The sequence below is a fragment of the Notolabrus celidotus genome, chromosome 4, assembly GCF_009762535.1.
Source record: "Notolabrus celidotus isolate fNotCel1 chromosome 4, fNotCel1.pri, whole genome shotgun sequence".
NCBI lineage: Eukaryota > Metazoa > Chordata > Actinopteri > Labriformes > Labridae > Notolabrus > Notolabrus celidotus.
Window position 1 is genome coordinate 30094580 of NC_048275.1, and position 18904 is coordinate 30113483.

At 41.0% G+C, this 18904-nt stretch overlaps 1 protein-coding gene across 1 annotated transcript in view; it reads right to left on the bottom strand.

The window, feature by feature from the left end:
- Positions 1 to 18904, bottom strand: part of LOC117811848 (echinoderm microtubule-associated protein-like 6) — a 61758-nt gene that overhangs the window by 18562 nt on the left and 24292 nt on the right. Inside the window, exons 12-28 of the mRNA XM_034682325.1 lie at positions 16351 to 16560; positions 16093 to 16260; positions 14913 to 15019; positions 11836 to 11954; positions 11261 to 11447; positions 10970 to 11075; positions 9222 to 9315; positions 9008 to 9108; positions 7023 to 7225; positions 5569 to 5680; positions 4049 to 4176; positions 3259 to 3400; positions 2678 to 2830; positions 2410 to 2541; positions 934 to 1022; positions 446 to 622; positions 95 to 329 (exon numbers count right to left, since the gene is read on the bottom strand). Coding sequence (XP_034538216.1) covers positions 95 to 329; positions 446 to 622; positions 934 to 1022; positions 2410 to 2541; positions 2678 to 2830; positions 3259 to 3400; positions 4049 to 4176; positions 5569 to 5680; positions 7023 to 7225; positions 9008 to 9108; positions 9222 to 9315; positions 10970 to 11075; positions 11261 to 11447; positions 11836 to 11954; positions 14913 to 15019; positions 16093 to 16260; positions 16351 to 16560 — 2463 coding nt within the window. The remainder of the gene's footprint in view (positions 1 to 94; positions 330 to 445; positions 623 to 933; positions 1023 to 2409; positions 2542 to 2677; positions 2831 to 3258; positions 3401 to 4048; positions 4177 to 5568; positions 5681 to 7022; positions 7226 to 9007; positions 9109 to 9221; positions 9316 to 10969; positions 11076 to 11260; positions 11448 to 11835; positions 11955 to 14912; positions 15020 to 16092; positions 16261 to 16350; positions 16561 to 18904) is intronic.

Genomic DNA, 18904 nt, shown 5'->3' on the forward strand with positions numbered 1-18904 from the left:
GGGCTCTTGCTTAAACTTGTGAGGTCAATGGTGCCCCAGATATTTTTTTTTACCTGTATTAGAAATCAACTCATTATGTCATTTTAACACCCACCTCCGTCCTCCTCGATATCATCGTCTGACTCCTCGCTATCTACAGGTGGTCTGTTGTCACGGAACAAAGGCCCATCCCCCTCTCCGATGACCACGCCTCCTCTCTCCCTGGCCCAGATCATCAGGGCGGTGTCGGCCCCGCCCACTGTCAGCAGGGTGGAGTCATCCTGAGCCCAGCGGACATTGGTCACCTGCGCGCTGTGGCCCACATAACGTTTAAAACGAGCATACTGACCCTAGAGGGTGGAGGAGAAGAAAAAGAAACACACCTGATGTTAATCACAGTTTTAACTCATGGTTATCTCATGTGAATATTCAGAACCAGTGACAGATGGTGAAGGTGGTGTCGTACTCTAACAGGGTAGCTGAACAGTTTGAGGAAGCCAAAGTCGTCTCCGGTTGCGAGGAGTGTTCTGTCTCTGGTTAAAGAAGCAGCGTTGATGTCGGTGATGTCGCTGTATGTCGGCCAGATTCCCTCACAGCTTGAGCCCAGAACACACGTCCAGCTCGACCAAGGGATCCTCTCCAACTACACATTCACAATTAAATAACACACAAAATTTACAAAATAACTCAAATGGTAAAAGATAACTTCATGTCATAGAGTAAAAGTCTTGAATGGTTAACACTTTCTTTGTTGTGATAGACGTTACAAATAAAACATGTACACTCTTGACGCGTATTTGCATGTCTACCAGTTGATCAACATGCAAAATCTCAAAAGAAGAAGAAAACAGACAAACGAAAAAGATGGTTGTTAAGCATGCTCCAGTTAAAATTGACGTCCTTAGTTGCTTTTAAACATTTCACAGCAACTGAGCTGTGCCAAAAGCAACTCACCTCAGAGTTCCTGATGGTTTGTCTTCTTCCTCTTGGTGCTTCAAAGAAAAGCTGCTCTTTGGCTCCTGTGTTCACCTGCAGCAGTTTACCTGCAGCACACCCAAAAACACAGCTTCAAAGCAAAAATCAAACACAATCTTCCTCTCACAGATACATTTCAAGAGTGTAAATCAAGTCCTCTGCTGCTTAAGAGGTCTTATAATAGGAGGTTAGTTTACTAGCGTTATAAACTCCTCCTCATCTACTGCTACACTACATTTTATCATGGTAATAATTGTTCCCTGTCAAAAGGGGCTGCCCAACCCAAGTTACAAACAAACAAATAAATCAAACAAACAAAAAAGTTTGTATCATACACTGGGCAAATCACTATCACTATTAACTAATCCCATTTTTTAACATTCCTCCTCCCACTTGCTATGCCACAGGGAGCAATTTGGGGTCAGTGATTCGCCCAAAAGTACTTTGGCATGCGGAAAGTGGGAGCAGTGGATTGAGAGATGACCACTGAATCACAGCTGCCCATGAGGTGCATCTATATTTCACAGCCGGCTTCTTTAGAGTTTTTTAGTTCAACTATTAACAGGACAATACATTCTTCATGTTCGGGCAGCTGTGGTAGTGACTTGAAAATCCGAAGGTTACTATGTGCTAAAGCATGCCCTACTTTATTTTCTACTTTACAGACAGAGAATATAATTTACAAACAGAACATCTCATCATGCTGTGTTCAATAAGATATGAAACTACAACTCTAGATCATAAACTCAGTAGGAAAATGTTGACCGATTAATAAACTAACATAGAAGACTCAAAGATGTCTATATACAACTACACTTCTTTTTGCAGCCAGTGATGTCTCCCCCTGATGGCCGTTTGAAAGAATGCAGATTTAAGGCAATTCTGCACTAGCTTCACTTTTGTGGCCTGTGGGCTACATCTATTCTTTTAAACAGTCTGTGATCCAGACTAGTTGTTCTGTTCTCAGTCCTAGAGTAAAAAAGTACATCTAACTTTTAGACTGAGGTTTAAGGTAAGAAGAGAGAAACTCCCTCTTCAATCAATCAATCAATCAATCAATCAATCAATCAATCAATCTTTATTTATATAGCGCCAAATCCCAACAAATGTTATCTCAAGACTCTTTACAAACAGAGCAGGTCTAGACCATACTCTATGTTGTATTGTTAACAAAGATCCAACATCAAGACAGGATCAGATCCAGTCCCATTTTATAGACAAGACTCAGTCTGATCTCATCTTAATTCACTATGAGCAGAGCACCTTGCAGAATTTAGCAAGTTACAGTAGCAAGCACAAACTTCCTTTAACAGGCAGAAACCTTAAGCAGAACCAGACTCATGTTAGACAGCCATCTGCTGAGACCGAGTTGGGGTTGAGCAGATGAGGAGGGAAATAAATACAGAGGAAAGCTTAAAGACGTTTGAAATAAAGGAGAGATGCATGGTGTATTACCTCTGTTATCCCAGTCAATGTGTGTGATGTAACTTGACGCTCCTTTACAGATGCCCACTCTCTTACTGCTCAGCACGTTGTAGAGATCCACAAAGCTGTCATGTGACGCCACCGCCAGGAATTTACCTGAGTCTGAGAACATGTCAGATAAAAGGGAAAATGAGCAGACGCATCATCAGAAATGTTTTGTGTGTGTGTGTGTGTGTGTGTGTGTGTGTGTGTGTGTGTGTGTGTGTGTGTGTGTGTGTGTGTGTGTGTGTATATATACCAGGGGTGAAGCGGACATCTGAGATGGCGTCCCGGCGATGGTGGAAGCTCAGCAGATCCTCCAGTGTGTCTGCGTTTACCACAAGCACACCGCCATCACTTAGACCCACCGCCAATGCCTTCCCGTCGGGAGAGAAGGCACAACAGCGACCACCTTCAAACCATAAAACGCTCTCTGTTTAGTCAGGTAACTTGTGACTGAACGATTCTTTATTTGACCTATGGGTTTATTCATGAGTTTACATGTCAAGTAGTCATTTAGTTATTCCCTGAGCTGTCATTCTTTAGTCATCACTCTCTTGAACCTTAATTCCTCTCTGTGGTAACTGCCTAAAAGTCTGTTCGGACCAGGTATTTGCGGTCTGAGGTAATAGTCGTACAAAGTTTTATTTAAGCTTATAAAATTACCCAACACATTTTTCTAGTTGCTCAAATGTGACAATTTATAAATTATATAATTTGAATGTAATCTTTATAATTTGAAAGTTTGGACTGATTGTTTGGAAACATGAGCTCTGTGAATGGATCTCACTTCAAATAGTATAAAACATTTAAAAACTGCAGTTTGCTCCTTCATCTGACCTCTCTTCAGCTTGCGGACGGCCACCATGCGATGATTAGCTGATGTCTCCCACAGTCGCAGCGTTTTATCGTCGCTGACGGTGGCACAGATGGGGAGCAGGGGGTGAGGAGCCAGACCCCAAACCTCACCCTCCATGTGACCCTGCAAAAACACACACACACAAACACACTTAAGCTGCTTAATCTAAACTGTAAAGAATAGAGATGGACTGTCTTTTTTTTTTTTTTTTTTAAGTCTAACTCCTCATCGATCCACAGTTCTTGTCACCATGGAAACAGTTTCCACACTCACCTTTTTGTTAAGGACTAGTCTCCGGTCTTCTATCAGTACCCAAAGAGTTTCCCTGTCGTTTTTAATTCATTAAGTAAAGACGAGAGGGTGGTTGTGGACAACTTGTAATGCAGAACTATAATCAGGAGAGATGGGTTTTGTTTAATTAATAGTTCCTCACATCTGGCTGGTGACGTGGATAAAACTTAACCCTGAACATCATTGGAAATACATGATGACATGTCGAACCTGTGACCACTGCGACAAGGACTATAGCCTCTATATATGGAGAGCGTGCTTAAACTGCAAGTCCACGCTAGTCAATTGTATTTATTAATGAGATTCATAAAGTAAAGTGTTGCTCCATCCTTATTGTGCCTTTTCTTAATCTAAAAGATAGATGGTGGTTTTTTTCAGGTTTTCTATAAATATCAGGATAATAATCTTGTTGTGAATTTTTCTTGCCACGCTCATCTTGAGGTGAAAATCTGATACCCTGACAGCCCTACTCCCACATACCTGCACCAGCAGAGTCATGGGTCCAGTCTTGTCGATCTCCAGGACTTCTCCGTTTTTGGTTCCCACCAGGATGTGACCGTGACCAAGAGTGATGGCTCTGATGGAGGGGTTGTCCTCCAGAAGCAGGCCTGAACACAAACAGAGTCATCAGAGAGCCAATCAATCTCAGGTTACTGGTTATGATCAGAGAGGTGTATTTCACTATGTGGCCACCAGATGGCAGTGTTGAATAGCAGAGCCACTACCTTACTCATCATCCTTCCTTTAAAAAATATAACTCAACATTTTATTAATGTTGAAGGGTAGATTGGATACATGATTTAATTTACAAGCGCGGAAAAGAGCCTTCCTCTTCACATTAATGTTTACTTTTTAAAATTCATTTCTCGGTTTAAATTTTTTTATTCTGTGTTTTTTCCCACAGTATGTATTTATCTTTTCTTTTTATCTGATTCCTCTTAATTTGCTCTGTGTGCTGAAAAAGCCTCTTTCACATGCAGGACTGAAGTTTTCTGGAAATTTCAGGAGCTCTCTGCCAGAATGTGTGAAGACTTCCCTTTAGGATGAGGGAGGCAAGAGATTAGTCTAGGTGGGCAGAACATGACATCAAAAGGACACGAAAGGCAGGGTGTAAGGTTAACAACATGACGGCAAATGAAGCAACAGACACCTCCACTGCATGACAGTTTCTGAATTTACATCAAAGCTATGTGCAAACAGGTAGATGTGCAGACATCTTCACATGTTCTCTGTTCAGCCTAGGATGTTTTTATTAATCCTGTTATGTGTCACTTTTCCAGGTTTGCACCGGTCACATGATATGATCATTAACTACTTGCTTACAGTGCATCTTTCTTAATATTTCCTGCCGTGTTCTCACATCAGCTCACTCGGGAAAGAGTCTGTGTAAAGTCGTTGTGAAATTGAAGCAGTTTGTGTTCACACATGTAGCTCATCCTGAAAATTACGTTTCCAGGAGTTATGTGCATGTGTGAATACAGCTATAAATACAGCCTCCTAGCAAGTATGACTAAATATTCAACAGACTTTATTCTCTATGGCAAAAATAAATACAGGAAAGAGAAAACTCAAACACTGTTGGGACAGCATGTTGTGTTCTCGAGGAGAATGAGAGCAGACACTAAACACAGCAAAGAAGCCTTTTAGCTTGCTTGTTAAAACTTCAAATGGATTTTTAATCTTGTTCTCACTCAGCCATGAAAAGATGAATCTTTGTCAGAGAGGCTGAAGCTGTGGCTTGCCAGCCTTCATGTTCAAACAAAAATGACGTTCTTTAATGGTATTCGGTGCCCATTAACTAAAGGGAAGCAGGAAGTGGACAGGAAATGCAGGGAAGCGAGGAGCTGCTGCGATAAGGACTCTGCTTTATCTCAGCAGGCAGGGCATCTGAGAGCAGTGTTGTTTTTGAACAAGTACTTTAGCTTCAGAGTGATGTTTAATTTTTCAGATGTGGGGGTCTGTAGTGGAAGGTTTTTTATGTAGTGGATAGAGCTGTGTACCTTTTGAGCCTGGGGACAGAGCTGCTCTCTTGATGGCGTATGTCTTCAGACAGCGGTCAAACATGTCGTCCCACAGCTCCACCACGCCGTCCTTGCCGCCTGTCACAAAGCCCTGAACACAAATTGTTTTCTCTGAGTTACTGATATCTTTATAAGAAACAAGTACAGCTCCCTGCTGGGCTGAAACAAACAGAAGCATGTCACATAGGCGAGAGGCATCCACCTCCCCCTCCTTTAGCTCTGTGGGCTGTCAGCCTTCAATCTTTGTCTTCCTCTTCTCACAGCTTTGTCTCTCTTGTTCTCCCACTCAGCTGGAGATCTTCAGATCTGCTTCATGTTTAATCTGAAGACTCAGACCCAGTCAGTGTTGTTTAACAGAGTCTATTTTTACAGAGTTTGAACTCTTGGAGTCATAAAACATTCACTGACTCCCTGAACGCTGACAAAGTAAAAGATATTCTAGTTTCTTGGAAGGAGGCATGACGTGAAAAGAGGGAGAGTGAAATTTTTTTATTTAATTTTTTTTATTTTTAATTATTACTTTTCATAAATCCAGCTCCACTGAATAGAAATGTGAGTGAAAGTACAAATCAAGAAAATAACCCACTCTCTCTTCAGTAATGATTCCTCTAGGATACAACTCTCTACCTACTACCACACACCTGTATGCTTTAAGAGGGATGGGCACTATTCACACACAGATGTTGTGTTGATAAGAAGAGGGAAGGGTTAATCTGAAAGTTAAAACAAACAACAGCAAAAGCATGAACTCAAAAGAAGATGACATTTTGTGGATTGATAGTTTTTGCTGCCTCTTCCTTTTTTGGCTTGCCTGCAAATAATGGTACATGAAGAGAGAGAGAGTTATGTAGTGAATTAAGTGAGAGAGAGAAAAAAGAAGGGAGGGAGCAAGTTAAGGAGGGAGGATACAAGAGTAAACAGATGACAGCAAAAAAACGTGAATAAAGCACACGTCTGCTCGCTCCTACACTCAGATTTTTGGGCATTTAGCCGACAACCCTGTTCAACGTGACTAATACTGAGTACAAGAAGGTACAACCACTCTCACACATGCACATGCACATGCACACACTCTGATACACACACTCAGCTCACAGAATGTAAACAGATCATTAGTGGGAGGAAAATCGTCTGGAGAACCGTTCACACTGTTTAATCAAAACCTGGACCTGTAGATAATTTTTGGGGTTATTGAGAGATAGATCAGAGGGTAGAGAAGGAAACTAGAAAGGGCGGGCAGAGAATGACATGCTGTAAATGGTTGTTTGTAGAAACCGAACCCAGGTCGCCAGCTTTCAGAGGCCTGTGACCTCTGTACATCAGGGTTTGGAAGTTAACTGCTGACGTCAAAGATTTTAGAACTCTTCTTTTCCTGATTCCTGAAGATAATTATAAGACGGTTTCTCTCTCACACACAAACGTTTCCTCCTCACCTTGTCAAGGGAGAACATGGCAAACACAGGCCCATCGTGAGCTTTGACTGTTTTCATCAGCAGCGGTTCCTTCCAGATGTAAACGTCTCCTGTAGTGGCCCCTGTGAACACCAGCCCCTCACTGCGGCCGTAACACAAAGACATCATAGTCTCTGGACGGCTGATGTTCCTGAATGCACCACGCCTAAAAGTGAGACCGCCACCTGGAAGACAGAGAGAGGAAAGCTGAATCAGAAAGACCTTTATCGGTAAGCTTAAGTACTTAATCTTGGTCTTCTCTAAGAACGAGTAATATCCTCTATGCTCATGATAGCTTTTAAAGAGATTAGCACACATCTTAAATTAGGTTTAAATGCTTAGCTTAAACATTAAAAAAATATGAAGGAGAAGTTGAACTTTCTTGAGTTCAGTCTAGACCATCATAAGTTATATTTGGCAGTATGGCTGTGTTCTGGGAACTCCCTGCCCTTCCACAGGCCTACGTGGGAGGGCACAATTAACACTATGGTCAATTTTAATTAGCTTGGAGCCTTGGAGATTTAAAGTATTTTATTCATTAACTATAATGGATGTAGTTCTCTCTCACAAGTTGTATGATTTTAAAAAATAATTAATTTTAAACGCTGTGTGTGACAACCTGGGCCCAATTTTTGCCTGTATCTGCTAAGGTAAATTTGCCCAACTTTAAAGGGTGTGAAACAGCAATTACCAGTTCTAGTTGAGCGTAACCAAGCATGTTAGACAGTGATTAATGGATTCTTTGGGATTCCATCGTTTTAAGGCACGATCTATAGTTTATCGGTAAATGTAATGCTGATGGTGGATTGGGACCAGATCAGACTAAGTCCTGTCTGTAAGATGGGACTGGATCTTATCCTGTCATGATGTTGGGTCTTTGTTAATAATAGAACAGAGTACGGTCTATACCTGCTCTATTAGTAAAAGCCTGTTGAGATAAGGTTTGTTGTGATTTGGCGCTATATAAATAAAGATTGATTCATTGATTGATGTATGAAGGGTTTATGCATAATGGATATTATATGGTGACAGCAAGAAGTGACTACACTACATCTAAAAAAAAAACTGACATAAAAAAACCATAAAACACACAAATTCATGTTCCAATTCAACTCAGTTTTGACTCCAAAAAGACATAACCCTAGTCACCTCTTCTCCTTATCCCATCCTGCATCCTTCTTCTATCACCACCAGTATCTGGACTCCATGGGAGGTATCCTAAGCTGCTGTCAACCTTATTAACCCTTTGAATACATGAAGATGTCATGATGGAGTCTAGTTCTGGAGACATTGCACATTTAGCATCCTTTTCTTAAATCTTAAATAAATGATTGTTCACTTGTCATGAAGTCTTTCCTGACTGAGAAGCAAATGTGATGTGAATTGCAGAAATCAGACACCACGGCTGCTACAACCGCTGACTGTGCTGATAAGTGGCCAAATCAGCAGCCAGACCCACACAGTTTCTTTGGCTCACATCCCTCCCTCCTCACCCCCCTAATGAGCTCCCTCCCCCTACAGAGTTTTCATCCAAGTCTGAGAACTGCTGGCATAAAGGTCACAAACTCTCACACACGAGATTCAAAATTTGATTCATAAAGGGTTTAATTGTGCCTTTTGGGACCCTTGCTGTTGCAGAAGAAAAAGGTCACAAACAGACTGCAGAGTATTAATGATTTTATGGTGATTATACTGGTAATAAGACAAAAAGGGTTACTTCGGCAAGAGAAAAGAGTAGGTGTAGAATTACTTTTTAGAGAACAAACAGCGAACACTGACTCCTGAGAGAGGTCAGAACAAAGATGTTAATGTAAAACAGCTCTTGTTACTGACTCCACCCGCTGTGAGGAACCTCCCGCAAGAACTCCCAAGTCAACCTCCCAGGTATAAACACAAACAAACAAAAAACTTTCATGCAGAATAAATAACTAAGTCAGATAATCAAACAAGCTTCCTGCAGCTTTTACCTGAATGCTGCCAGAAAAGAATATGTTTGATTCCCACTGTGACTAGTTTGTCCGTCAGCATGGGGTTACACTTCACCACGAAAATCTTCTCTTTGTGACCCCTGCAGAATAAATACAGAGTCATACACAGAAGGAATACACACTTTAAAAAAATGCAGATAATGCTTGAGTACCTGGCAGTGGTTTATAGTGCTAACATATTTTTTTAAAGTACCTGGCAATAGCGAGCTTCTCTCCTCTCTTCCAGTCCCAGACTATGATTGTATGTCCATCATCGACTCCCACTGAGACCAGACTCTTTCCATCAGCTGCATCAGAAACACACAGAAAATACATATCTGTGTAAACATGTATTCAGCTGTTGTACAAAGGAGCCACTTTAACAGTCCAGACAGGGAAACTGCAGCTGAAAGACCACATGTGGGTCTCTTTGTGACTCTGCTGAGCACTAAGACATACCTCAAGAAAAAACATAACACACTTAAAGGGATATTTCAGTTTTTTTGAAGTGGTGTCGTATGAGTTACACTATTGCTCCTGCAAGCCACAATCAGCGTGTATCCGTGCTCATGCAGCAGAAGAACAAGGGTCTGCGAGGTGTGTCCGAAAATAGTGCCAAAACAAAGGGGGTTTCTGACGGCAAACTGAATAGCTCCAATTTTTTCTACTGATGCATGCATTCGCACCATGATGAGTGCATGGACCATGTTTTCTCAACTTTAGCGAAATTACGTGAAATAGGAGGCCCCTGTTCACAGAGAAAATAGCCTAGCTTGCCTGCCGGTCCTCTGGGAATTTTCTCATTAAAGGGGGAGAGCTCAGCGGCACTCATTGTGGCTTGCAGGAGCAATAGTGTACTGTAACTCATACCACCCCTCTTCATAAAAACTGAAATATTCCTTTAAACACTTAACACCAAGCAGTCATTAGCCCGTTTCTCCTACATCTCATAGTGTCATCTGGTGTTGTGCAAACTAGAAGCCCTTTGAGCTATCTTCAGTTCTTACAACCCAGGCTGTCCTTCAGTCTGCACTCCTTCACGCTTACAACTGCTTTTATAATGCAAAAGTGCATTCACTCCTCTATCTTGTCTATACAGTGAAAGGGGTGGAAATGTCACCAATGCAAATTGAAGCATAACTTCCACATCTTGCTTGGGGTCACACACAAGAAGTCCAATAACAGCGCTGATACATATTCCAACAAAATAAATAGAAGTCAAACAATAAAAACAGATTAAAGAGGAAGAGGAAGATGATGAAGAAGAAGCTGTCAAATGTTGTAATGGTCATTTACTTTAAATGCACAATGGCCGTGTAAGATTTGGGAGAACATCCATTTGTCCACATTCACACAATATGCAAGTAAGCACAAAGTGTAAATTGTACACAACATAAACAACATTGGATTGAATGACAAAAAGTTAATGCTTGCAGTTAATATTATTACAATATTACATATTTACTAGTATATTATGTATTATTATAGTATAAAAAATACATTAAATGTAAGAGTATGCATACCGAAATATGTATACAATATACGCAAGTACACTTCTGGAACTTGACTTGAAACTCAAAATGTCTACGAGACACTCGTACTATTTCCATGGCTTCAGATCAGATCATACAAGTCCAGAGAGCAACACTAAATCATTTGGTTTGGCATGCTTTTAAAAAGCTAGATTAACACTGTTTGCTAAGTCTGCAAACTGCTGGCAACAGGATATGTCTTATTAATGGTCTATGTGTGTCAGGTAGTCGGTATGACCTACAGTCTCATTTCAAGCTTGAAAAACTCTTACAGATGCACACACAGCAGTTACTGTACCTTATTACTGTATCGGTTTTATTAACTGAAATTAGTCATCATGATGACAAAGAACACACACACACACACACACACACACACACACACACACACACACACACACACACACACACACACACACACAAAGGATACCTGAGAAGTCCAAGGCACACACTCCTCTTTGGTGGAAACCTTTGAGCAAAGAGAGACATTTCAGAGTCTGGATGTCCCACACATGGATGGCTGGGTCCCTCCCCACCTGCTCAAACACAACACAGTTCAGCGTGGTTGGATCAACAGAGGATTGTTGCAAAGATTCATCTGATGATGAGTTAATAAGACATTTTAAAAGTTATAGTATTGTATGTGTTTGTGTGTGTGTGTGTGTGTGTGTGTGTGTGTGTGTGTGTGTGTGTGTGTGTGTGTGTGTGTGTGTGTGTGTACCTGTCCAGTAGCAGCAAAGTCCTTCAGTGGATGGATGCTGAGGCTCAGGATGTCATCGTCGTGGCCAAGGTAGAAACGCTGACTGTGCAGCTGCCGGTTGTAGACGACGCCTACTGCCGCCACATGGTACAACACCTCACCCCCCTGAGTGTAGAACAGGTTGTTCCTGCAGTCGTAACCTCGGTATCTGCACATACACACACAAACACACGCACGTTACTGAGCAACTGGATCTAGACTGGTCTATGAAAACCCTCTTTTATGGTAAAGCGTAAAGTTAGGGCTGTCGTGATCATAGTGTTTAGAGCTATTTTGGTCAACTTGAAAATTAACTGAGGTTCCAGATTTAAAAAAAAAAAGCTAGGTCTGACCTGAGTTTGTGTCTTTTTGTTGTGTGTGTGCTTTAGTCTCTACTTCAAAATCTATTTTTGTTTTTTAATATGTAGCATGTTTTGCCATAATCTTATTCCTGCTTTTTGTTTTTTTTTCTTGTTTTCAATGGCTGTAGAGCACTTTGAATTGATTTGTATGAAAGGTGCTCTATAGATAAAGCTTAATTGATTGATTGATGTTACCCATGCACAAACTGCAGCCGGAGGCCTTGGTCTGGTCCTCTCTGTCTCTTCAAAGACCCGACCTGCAGTTTCTTTTCTCTGCTCTGCTGTCTCAGCTGAGGCAGGTCCTCCTTGTACACCTGCACAAACACAAACACACACAGACAGATAAGGTAAATTTCCACACACATAAATTAAATTGCCAATTCATTACCCATCAACTACAATAGAGGTAAAAAATAAAGTGTTTTTAGAGCCTTACAAACTGTGGAGCTAAAACACTTAAATCTGTTCTGAGGGTAATAAGATTGGAGGTCATGTGGTCATTCAACTGTAGAGGTCATCCTCTGGGGAGCATGTTTAAAGTCGAGAGATGTCACTGCTAAAAAGTCTTATAATACACTTTTATCATATTTTGTTCTTCTTAAAGTCATAATCTGGTCAAGAGGACATGATGCTTTTAGTTTAATGTTCAGGGTTACTCTTGAGTGAATAAACATGAATCCACTTAGCTATGATGGAAAGGAGATGGTCCTAGTGACTCCAGAGCCTGCCAGAGAGTCAGCATGTTTAAAACTCTCTCTTCTTTCCAAAGACTTTTTGTATATTCTTTAAGGTAGTGTAGATTTATCAATGGAAAACAAAGCTTTCACATCAGCTGACAGCTCACTCACTGAAGTCATGGTAACATTAAACTCAATGCTGACTTTTTTCACTATGAGTATTTTTTATGTAACAAAGTCCCAGGGATCCACTGACATGAGGGTTGTGGTTGACAAAGTATTGGATGTACGTCTCTCATTCATTGATTCACTGATTTCTGACCCAGTTCTCCACCTAGCAACATGACATCTACTGTGGACACGTTTTTCTGCTCGGTTAGAGAATGAAACCGATCACACTCTGCTGCGTTTCCATTCGGCAGAATATAAGCCTGCTCATTTTTTATGCAAATGATTCTGTTCAGGGTGAGTTGGCGTGTTTGAGTCGTCTGAGAGTTTCACAGGGAGAGAGTTTGCTCCCAGGAGGGTTGGGACTGGCACAGCTCCTCTTTCACAAACTGCATATTTATGGATCGTCATGGTGGATCAGCGCTGAAGAGTTACAGACCATTTCACTGTGACAGGAATGAACATTCCCTGTTTTACCCTAACAGTCTCTTCCTCAGATTATTAGGTAACATCTAAATCTGAGGAAAATATGTTTATTTTCTTCCTCGGCCTAGAAGGATATCAGATTAGCATTGAAGCCTTAGATGTCTGGCACAATACTTCTTCTGTTTGAAACTTTTACCAGTTATTACATTTTATATTCACATGAGCTCTGTGGCATCTGCAGCTAAACAGGTGATACACAGAGGTCCCTTTGACTTTATATAATGCACAAATGGCATATTCCCACAAAAACTAGACCTCAGGTGGTTTTTGCAATTATTACAAATTACTACAGAACTTTTAAAATGTATTTTTCAAGATTATTTACATTATAGACAGTTTATACTAAAAGAAGAAACACAGGTAAATCTAGCCTCATGGAAAAGGTGCTTAATAGTCTACTGGTGGCTCTGTGATTCTGTACTCTGCACCAGCACCAGCACCCGCACCAGCATGCTAACACAGTCATAGTCATATTGCTTCCATGTTGATGTTTGGAGGGGCAGTTATTCAGCAAGTGTTAAGCCATGAAAACCAAAGCATGAGACACATTAAAATGTTGGCTGAAGAAGAGCGAAAGATGTGAACATGAATATAAGTCTCATTTTACGACCAAAAAACACCTAGATGTTAAAAGTACAGTGTGCGGAAATGGGAATATTAGGCGCTATCTATCAGTAAGATTCTAGATCGAAAAGCTCCCATGCTCACCTCCTCTGTATGTGAGGCGACGATAGCCTTCGAGGACAAAAAGCTCCTGTGATGCTGACAAGTATGATCCTCCATTTGTCGAGTTTTTACCATCAAAAACGTCTATCAATATTTTTTTTTCCTCACACAACAACCACTCTTCTTCATTTTTTTAAACCAGTGCATTTCAAGCAGCAACTCACTAAATATTCTCCATCTCCAACCGCATGTCCAATCTGTGCTACAGGAGAAACATGGTGGTGCAAGATGGCGGCTTCTATAGAAGGGGTGGCTCTCCTACTTAAATTTAAAAGGCTTATTCTAAGTTAACAAAATACTTTTCTTTATATTCAGGTGATTATACAGTAACTTAAACATACTTATGAATATTATATTACATTCATAACAAGTCTGTCCTGCTATTGCTGCTTAATTCTACACACTGTACCTTTAAGACATTACAGGGACAATAGTCAACTTTGACTATTTGAATGTGCTGACTGAAAACTTATAACATTTCTGTAATTGAACAGCAATGAAATATAGACTTGTCAATGCCTCGAGGCTCAGGAAACCAGGACTAGCATCAGGGGATGACTTAAGAATAAGATTCTAATAAAATGTGTAGATCGTTGAAATCCATTAAATCAAAGCAACAAGCATGACTAAAACAAATCTGCAAGATAAAGATGTTGGGAGTTAACAGATATGCAGGGACAGAATGATGGAAGGACAAATTGGAGAGGAGGGATGTTAATAAAGAGGGAAAAGCAGGAAGTAAGTAAGGACGAGCGAAGGATATGGGATTACATAAATAATAATAATCCATGTTTTCCTGCTGTATCCAATCAAACGTTGGAGCGTCTGATAAATTAAACACACACTCTCATTCTGTTTTAGTCTGTCACACACACACTCTCAGTCATATCTACATACACCACATTGTTGCAAAAACTGGTGACAAACTGCAGACTGTAGTCACGGGGAAGTCTGCCAGGCAGCGGCTGGCATGGGAGATAAGGCGTTTTTCAGGATTGCCATGGCAACCGCACAGTACCCTGCTGTGCTGTGGCTGACGGGAATAAGAACAAGGAGCTGTCACAGTGGAGTCTCTATTAAAACACACTTATCAGTATCACATATGTACAGCCATATTTAATCACTTTGAGCAGCGGAGGGTTTGGTGCCCTGCTCACAGGCTACAGATCACCAGAGCAACACCACACACACTTCTTTCAGCACTGAAGGCCGCACCTGTCGCTCATAGTTGATTTGAGTTTCCTGTTCAATGTCTGAGTCGAGCTCCGGGACATCTGACACGTCACTGTCTGACTCCTCGCTGTTGGAGTCTCCATGGCTGTCTGCAAAGAGGACGGACAGACATGCTCTGTTTAGTTCAACTATCTGAACCAACACATCTGTAACTCAAAGGTCAACATTCAAACATTCAACTGCATTACTTCCTATTTGTTCATTCAGATCCTGTGAGCTGTAGTTTCCTACACATGTTTTCTGTGAACAGGATGATCAGACTGGACATTATGTGCATTTATTTTGCTTTTCATTGACATCAAAATCCTCGGTAAAGCCATTAACGAAATCAGAAACCACTTTAGAGTCTATTCAGTTTAACTTTTGCAAGGTCTACAGAAACATACCAAAGAAAACTTTGAATCATCGGCGTAAACCTTGAAACCTTTTCACTCTCATAAGATCTTTAAATCTCTTCTTCAAGCTCCTGCAGCAAACTTTTGGTTTGTGTAAACAAAAACCTCATCCAGCCTTCCCTCAACAGACAACATGTGACCCTTTGCAGTGGAAACAGCATTAGAGGCTGCAGACAATAAACCTTGAAGTCTCAAGGTGTCCTTCAAAGTTTTATCAGAGGTTTCCTTTTGTTAGCTTTAAAGTGTAAAGAAAACCTATAAAACATTTAGAGAGCTGCCAAAAAGATTGCGAAGATCTCTGAGGAATACGTGTAACCACCTATAATGGCCTTGAATCTTTCATAAGGGCTCCTAAAATTTTATAACAATCCCATTCCTATGTTCAGGATGCACACAGCTAACTTAACTGGAGTCGTTTCCAGCATCCTTTGAATTTAAACAAAGATCTCAGAAGCCTTTCAGGGAATACGGAAACCACTTACGCAACCCTCAAAACTCTAAAAGGGTCTCTACAGCCTGATACAGAACTTCAAGGATATTCACAACTCCCATGAGGACGTCTTAATCTCTTTTAATGGTGCTTGGTTTGACTTCAAGGAAATTCACAGCCCAGTTTGGGGACATGGAAACTCTAAAGGACCTACAGAGCCCTCTCAATTACTGTAACCACTTACAGAGGCATTGTTTGCATTAGCTCTAGTGTTTTGTACTTTAATGACTCTAGCTTGTTCCTCATACGTTGATCTATCTGAAGTCTGTTTCTGTACCTTGTATGTTGACATCAAGTCCTCCGTTCATCACTGACTCTGGCAGGAACCTCCACTGGAAAAGGGCATGGTCAGCTCCACCTGTGGTCAGCACCCACTGCAAGTCATGTGACCAGCGGACATTGGTCACATGGGCTGAGTGACCTATGTACTTCTTGAATTTGGCTCCTTTTGGAAAAAAAACAGAGGATGGCTCACATTTAACAACAAGACAGAACAGTTGGTTTAAAAGGCTGAGGGAGAAACAAAGACGCAGACCTTTCTTCAGACAGGGGAATCTATAGAGTTTAACAAGGCCGAGGTCGTCTCCTGTAACAAGGACGGCTGCAGTGTGATTGGCATCCACAGCGTTGATATCTGTCAGATTGGAGTACTTCGGCCAGATGCCGCTGACCTCTGACCCCAGGACGCAACTCCAGGACGCCCAGCACAGACCTTTGACCTCCTCTTTACTGACCGGCTTCCCCACTGCAGGAGGAAGAAACTGGCTGTGAATGTTAACTCTAAGTGAAATAAACATTTTCATTTCTGCCGCTAATTGTTCATGTACTTGCATGCACCAGCTTATCTCTCAGTAGATGTTAGTGATAACAAAAAGCCCATTCACACATTGCACATCATTTGTCACAGACATAGAGGATGGTGGATGGTGCAGATTTTAATCCTCCATGCTGAAATCTTTTCTGAATCAGCTCCCAGAGCAGGATTCTCTTTCTTGTGTAGAGACAATGAACAGTCTCTTACATCAGCAGTTCACCCTGTCTCCAGCAGTATTGTTTGTTTAGCCTTGCTTTCATGCTTTCAGTGGTGGAGAGTTGGTAGATATAAAACTTCATTTTCAATGCATGAAAGTCTGCATTTTTTCTAATACCCATTTAGGACATGATTCATTTGGTTTATGCAACTTCTGCACCCTCTTAACCTGAGCAAATGAGACAAAGACATGAAAGAAGTGTCCCCTCCCCCATTCAGCTCATCATCCATATGAGGACAGATTGCTCTGATTTGAGAGAGCGGCGATGCTAACTGCTCATCTCCCCAATCGGACGCAAAACAAGAGCAAACTGCACAGGGCTGCAAAAATTTACAGGTATGTTTGTCCTTGAATATCATCAGCACAATATCCTTTTTGAATTACATCTTGAAACAGAGACTCTTGGTGCTATAAGTGGCCACAATCCATTCTTAGTGAATTTATCCCTCAGTGTTTTGTATTGAACCACTTTATTGATTTTGGACACAAACCCCCCAAAAAAGGATTCACAAGAAAAAATGCAGCATGTATTTATGTCAGGTTTATGTCATTGATATTGTAACTTAAGGATTCAATGGAAATCAACGCGTTTAGATCCCTCAACAACTGAGGACGAGGCGGACAGATTTCTTAGCAGCATTTACATGGTCGCCACATTTAATCAGCTTCACAACAACACTTCCTTGTTACAGGACACACATCAAAGAACTAACCAATCAGAAGCCAGGATGACTGTACGTTGACCAACAAGGCTAAACAATCTGCAAATAAAAAAATGGGATACAAAAAGACAAAACTACTGCATTAACAGAAAATGTGCTGCAAAAACGTAAAAACCACAAATCCAGAAATGTTCTGCTGGGGCAGCTGAGGCTCAAAGTTGGTTGACTCTCAATCTGAAGGTTCTGAAGGCTAATGATGCCAAAGTCCCAGTTTACAAGAATATGAACAGACTATGCTGTTAAAGCTTCCAAAATCAATCTAAATTTTAATCTCCTGATAGCAGCTGATGCTGACCAACGTTTCTTGATGCTCATAGAGACAAACAGCATAATAAAGGGAATGATTTACTAAGTCGCTGACATTAACATACTTTTGTCTCCTGCAATCGCTCATTAAAAATACATCAACCAAACAAGTCAAGTCTGATTTAGTTGATGTTGGTGGAAGATTTGTTCCAAGGAGTTCTTGAGGAGTCAGCAGCAGCTTCAGTGAGCTGTTAGATAAAGAGCCGCAGGCGACAGGCTTCACACCTTCAACTCCTTCAACTCCTTCAACTCCAAACAAAATGACAAAATCCTTTTCCTGTGAGGAAAACTACTGGGCCAAGTGCAGCATGAATCCAGTTTGAGGTTGCTCATTGCAAGAAAGACAAAGATAAATAACTGTCGTCTTTCAACAGAGACAAAGCAGCTGCTCAAGGACTTTTTACTGTCCCCAGATTATAACTGCTGCTACCATGAAAACATAGTGTCACCAAGTCAACCAGGACTGAAAGCTGCTTGATTTTAACTGTGAAAACATCTACCTCACACCTTCATGTCACACTTTATAACTCTGTCAGCCTCCTGCCTCCCTCCCTCCCTCTGCCTTGTTGTTCTCTATCTCGTCACATGTGTCAGGTGTGTCCTACTTTCTCTGACAGGTACACAGGAAATATACAACATATTCAGTTTATGTATTCATGCATGAATCTCACTGTGTGTGCACTTGTATCTTGGTGAAACACACAAAATCCCACAGGGGACTTGGGATCTAAGACGGAGGATTTTTCAGGTTCAGCTGCTGAAGTCCTGCTAAAATTAAACACAGAAACCCTCAGTTGATTTTTTTATCATGTCTCCAGAGGGAAACCTACAGGTGTTTGAGTGTTAGAGTTCACACTCGCACTGCTTCTGTGAGCTGGAGCTGAATAACTTACTAGTTTATCTGAACTCATTAAGTCTGTGTATATATGTTGACATCTTTTATATAAAGAAAATATTATAATGACTTACTAACAACATCTTGCTGCATACACAGATGCTTTTTCAATATTGTGAGTGGCTTTTTATGTAA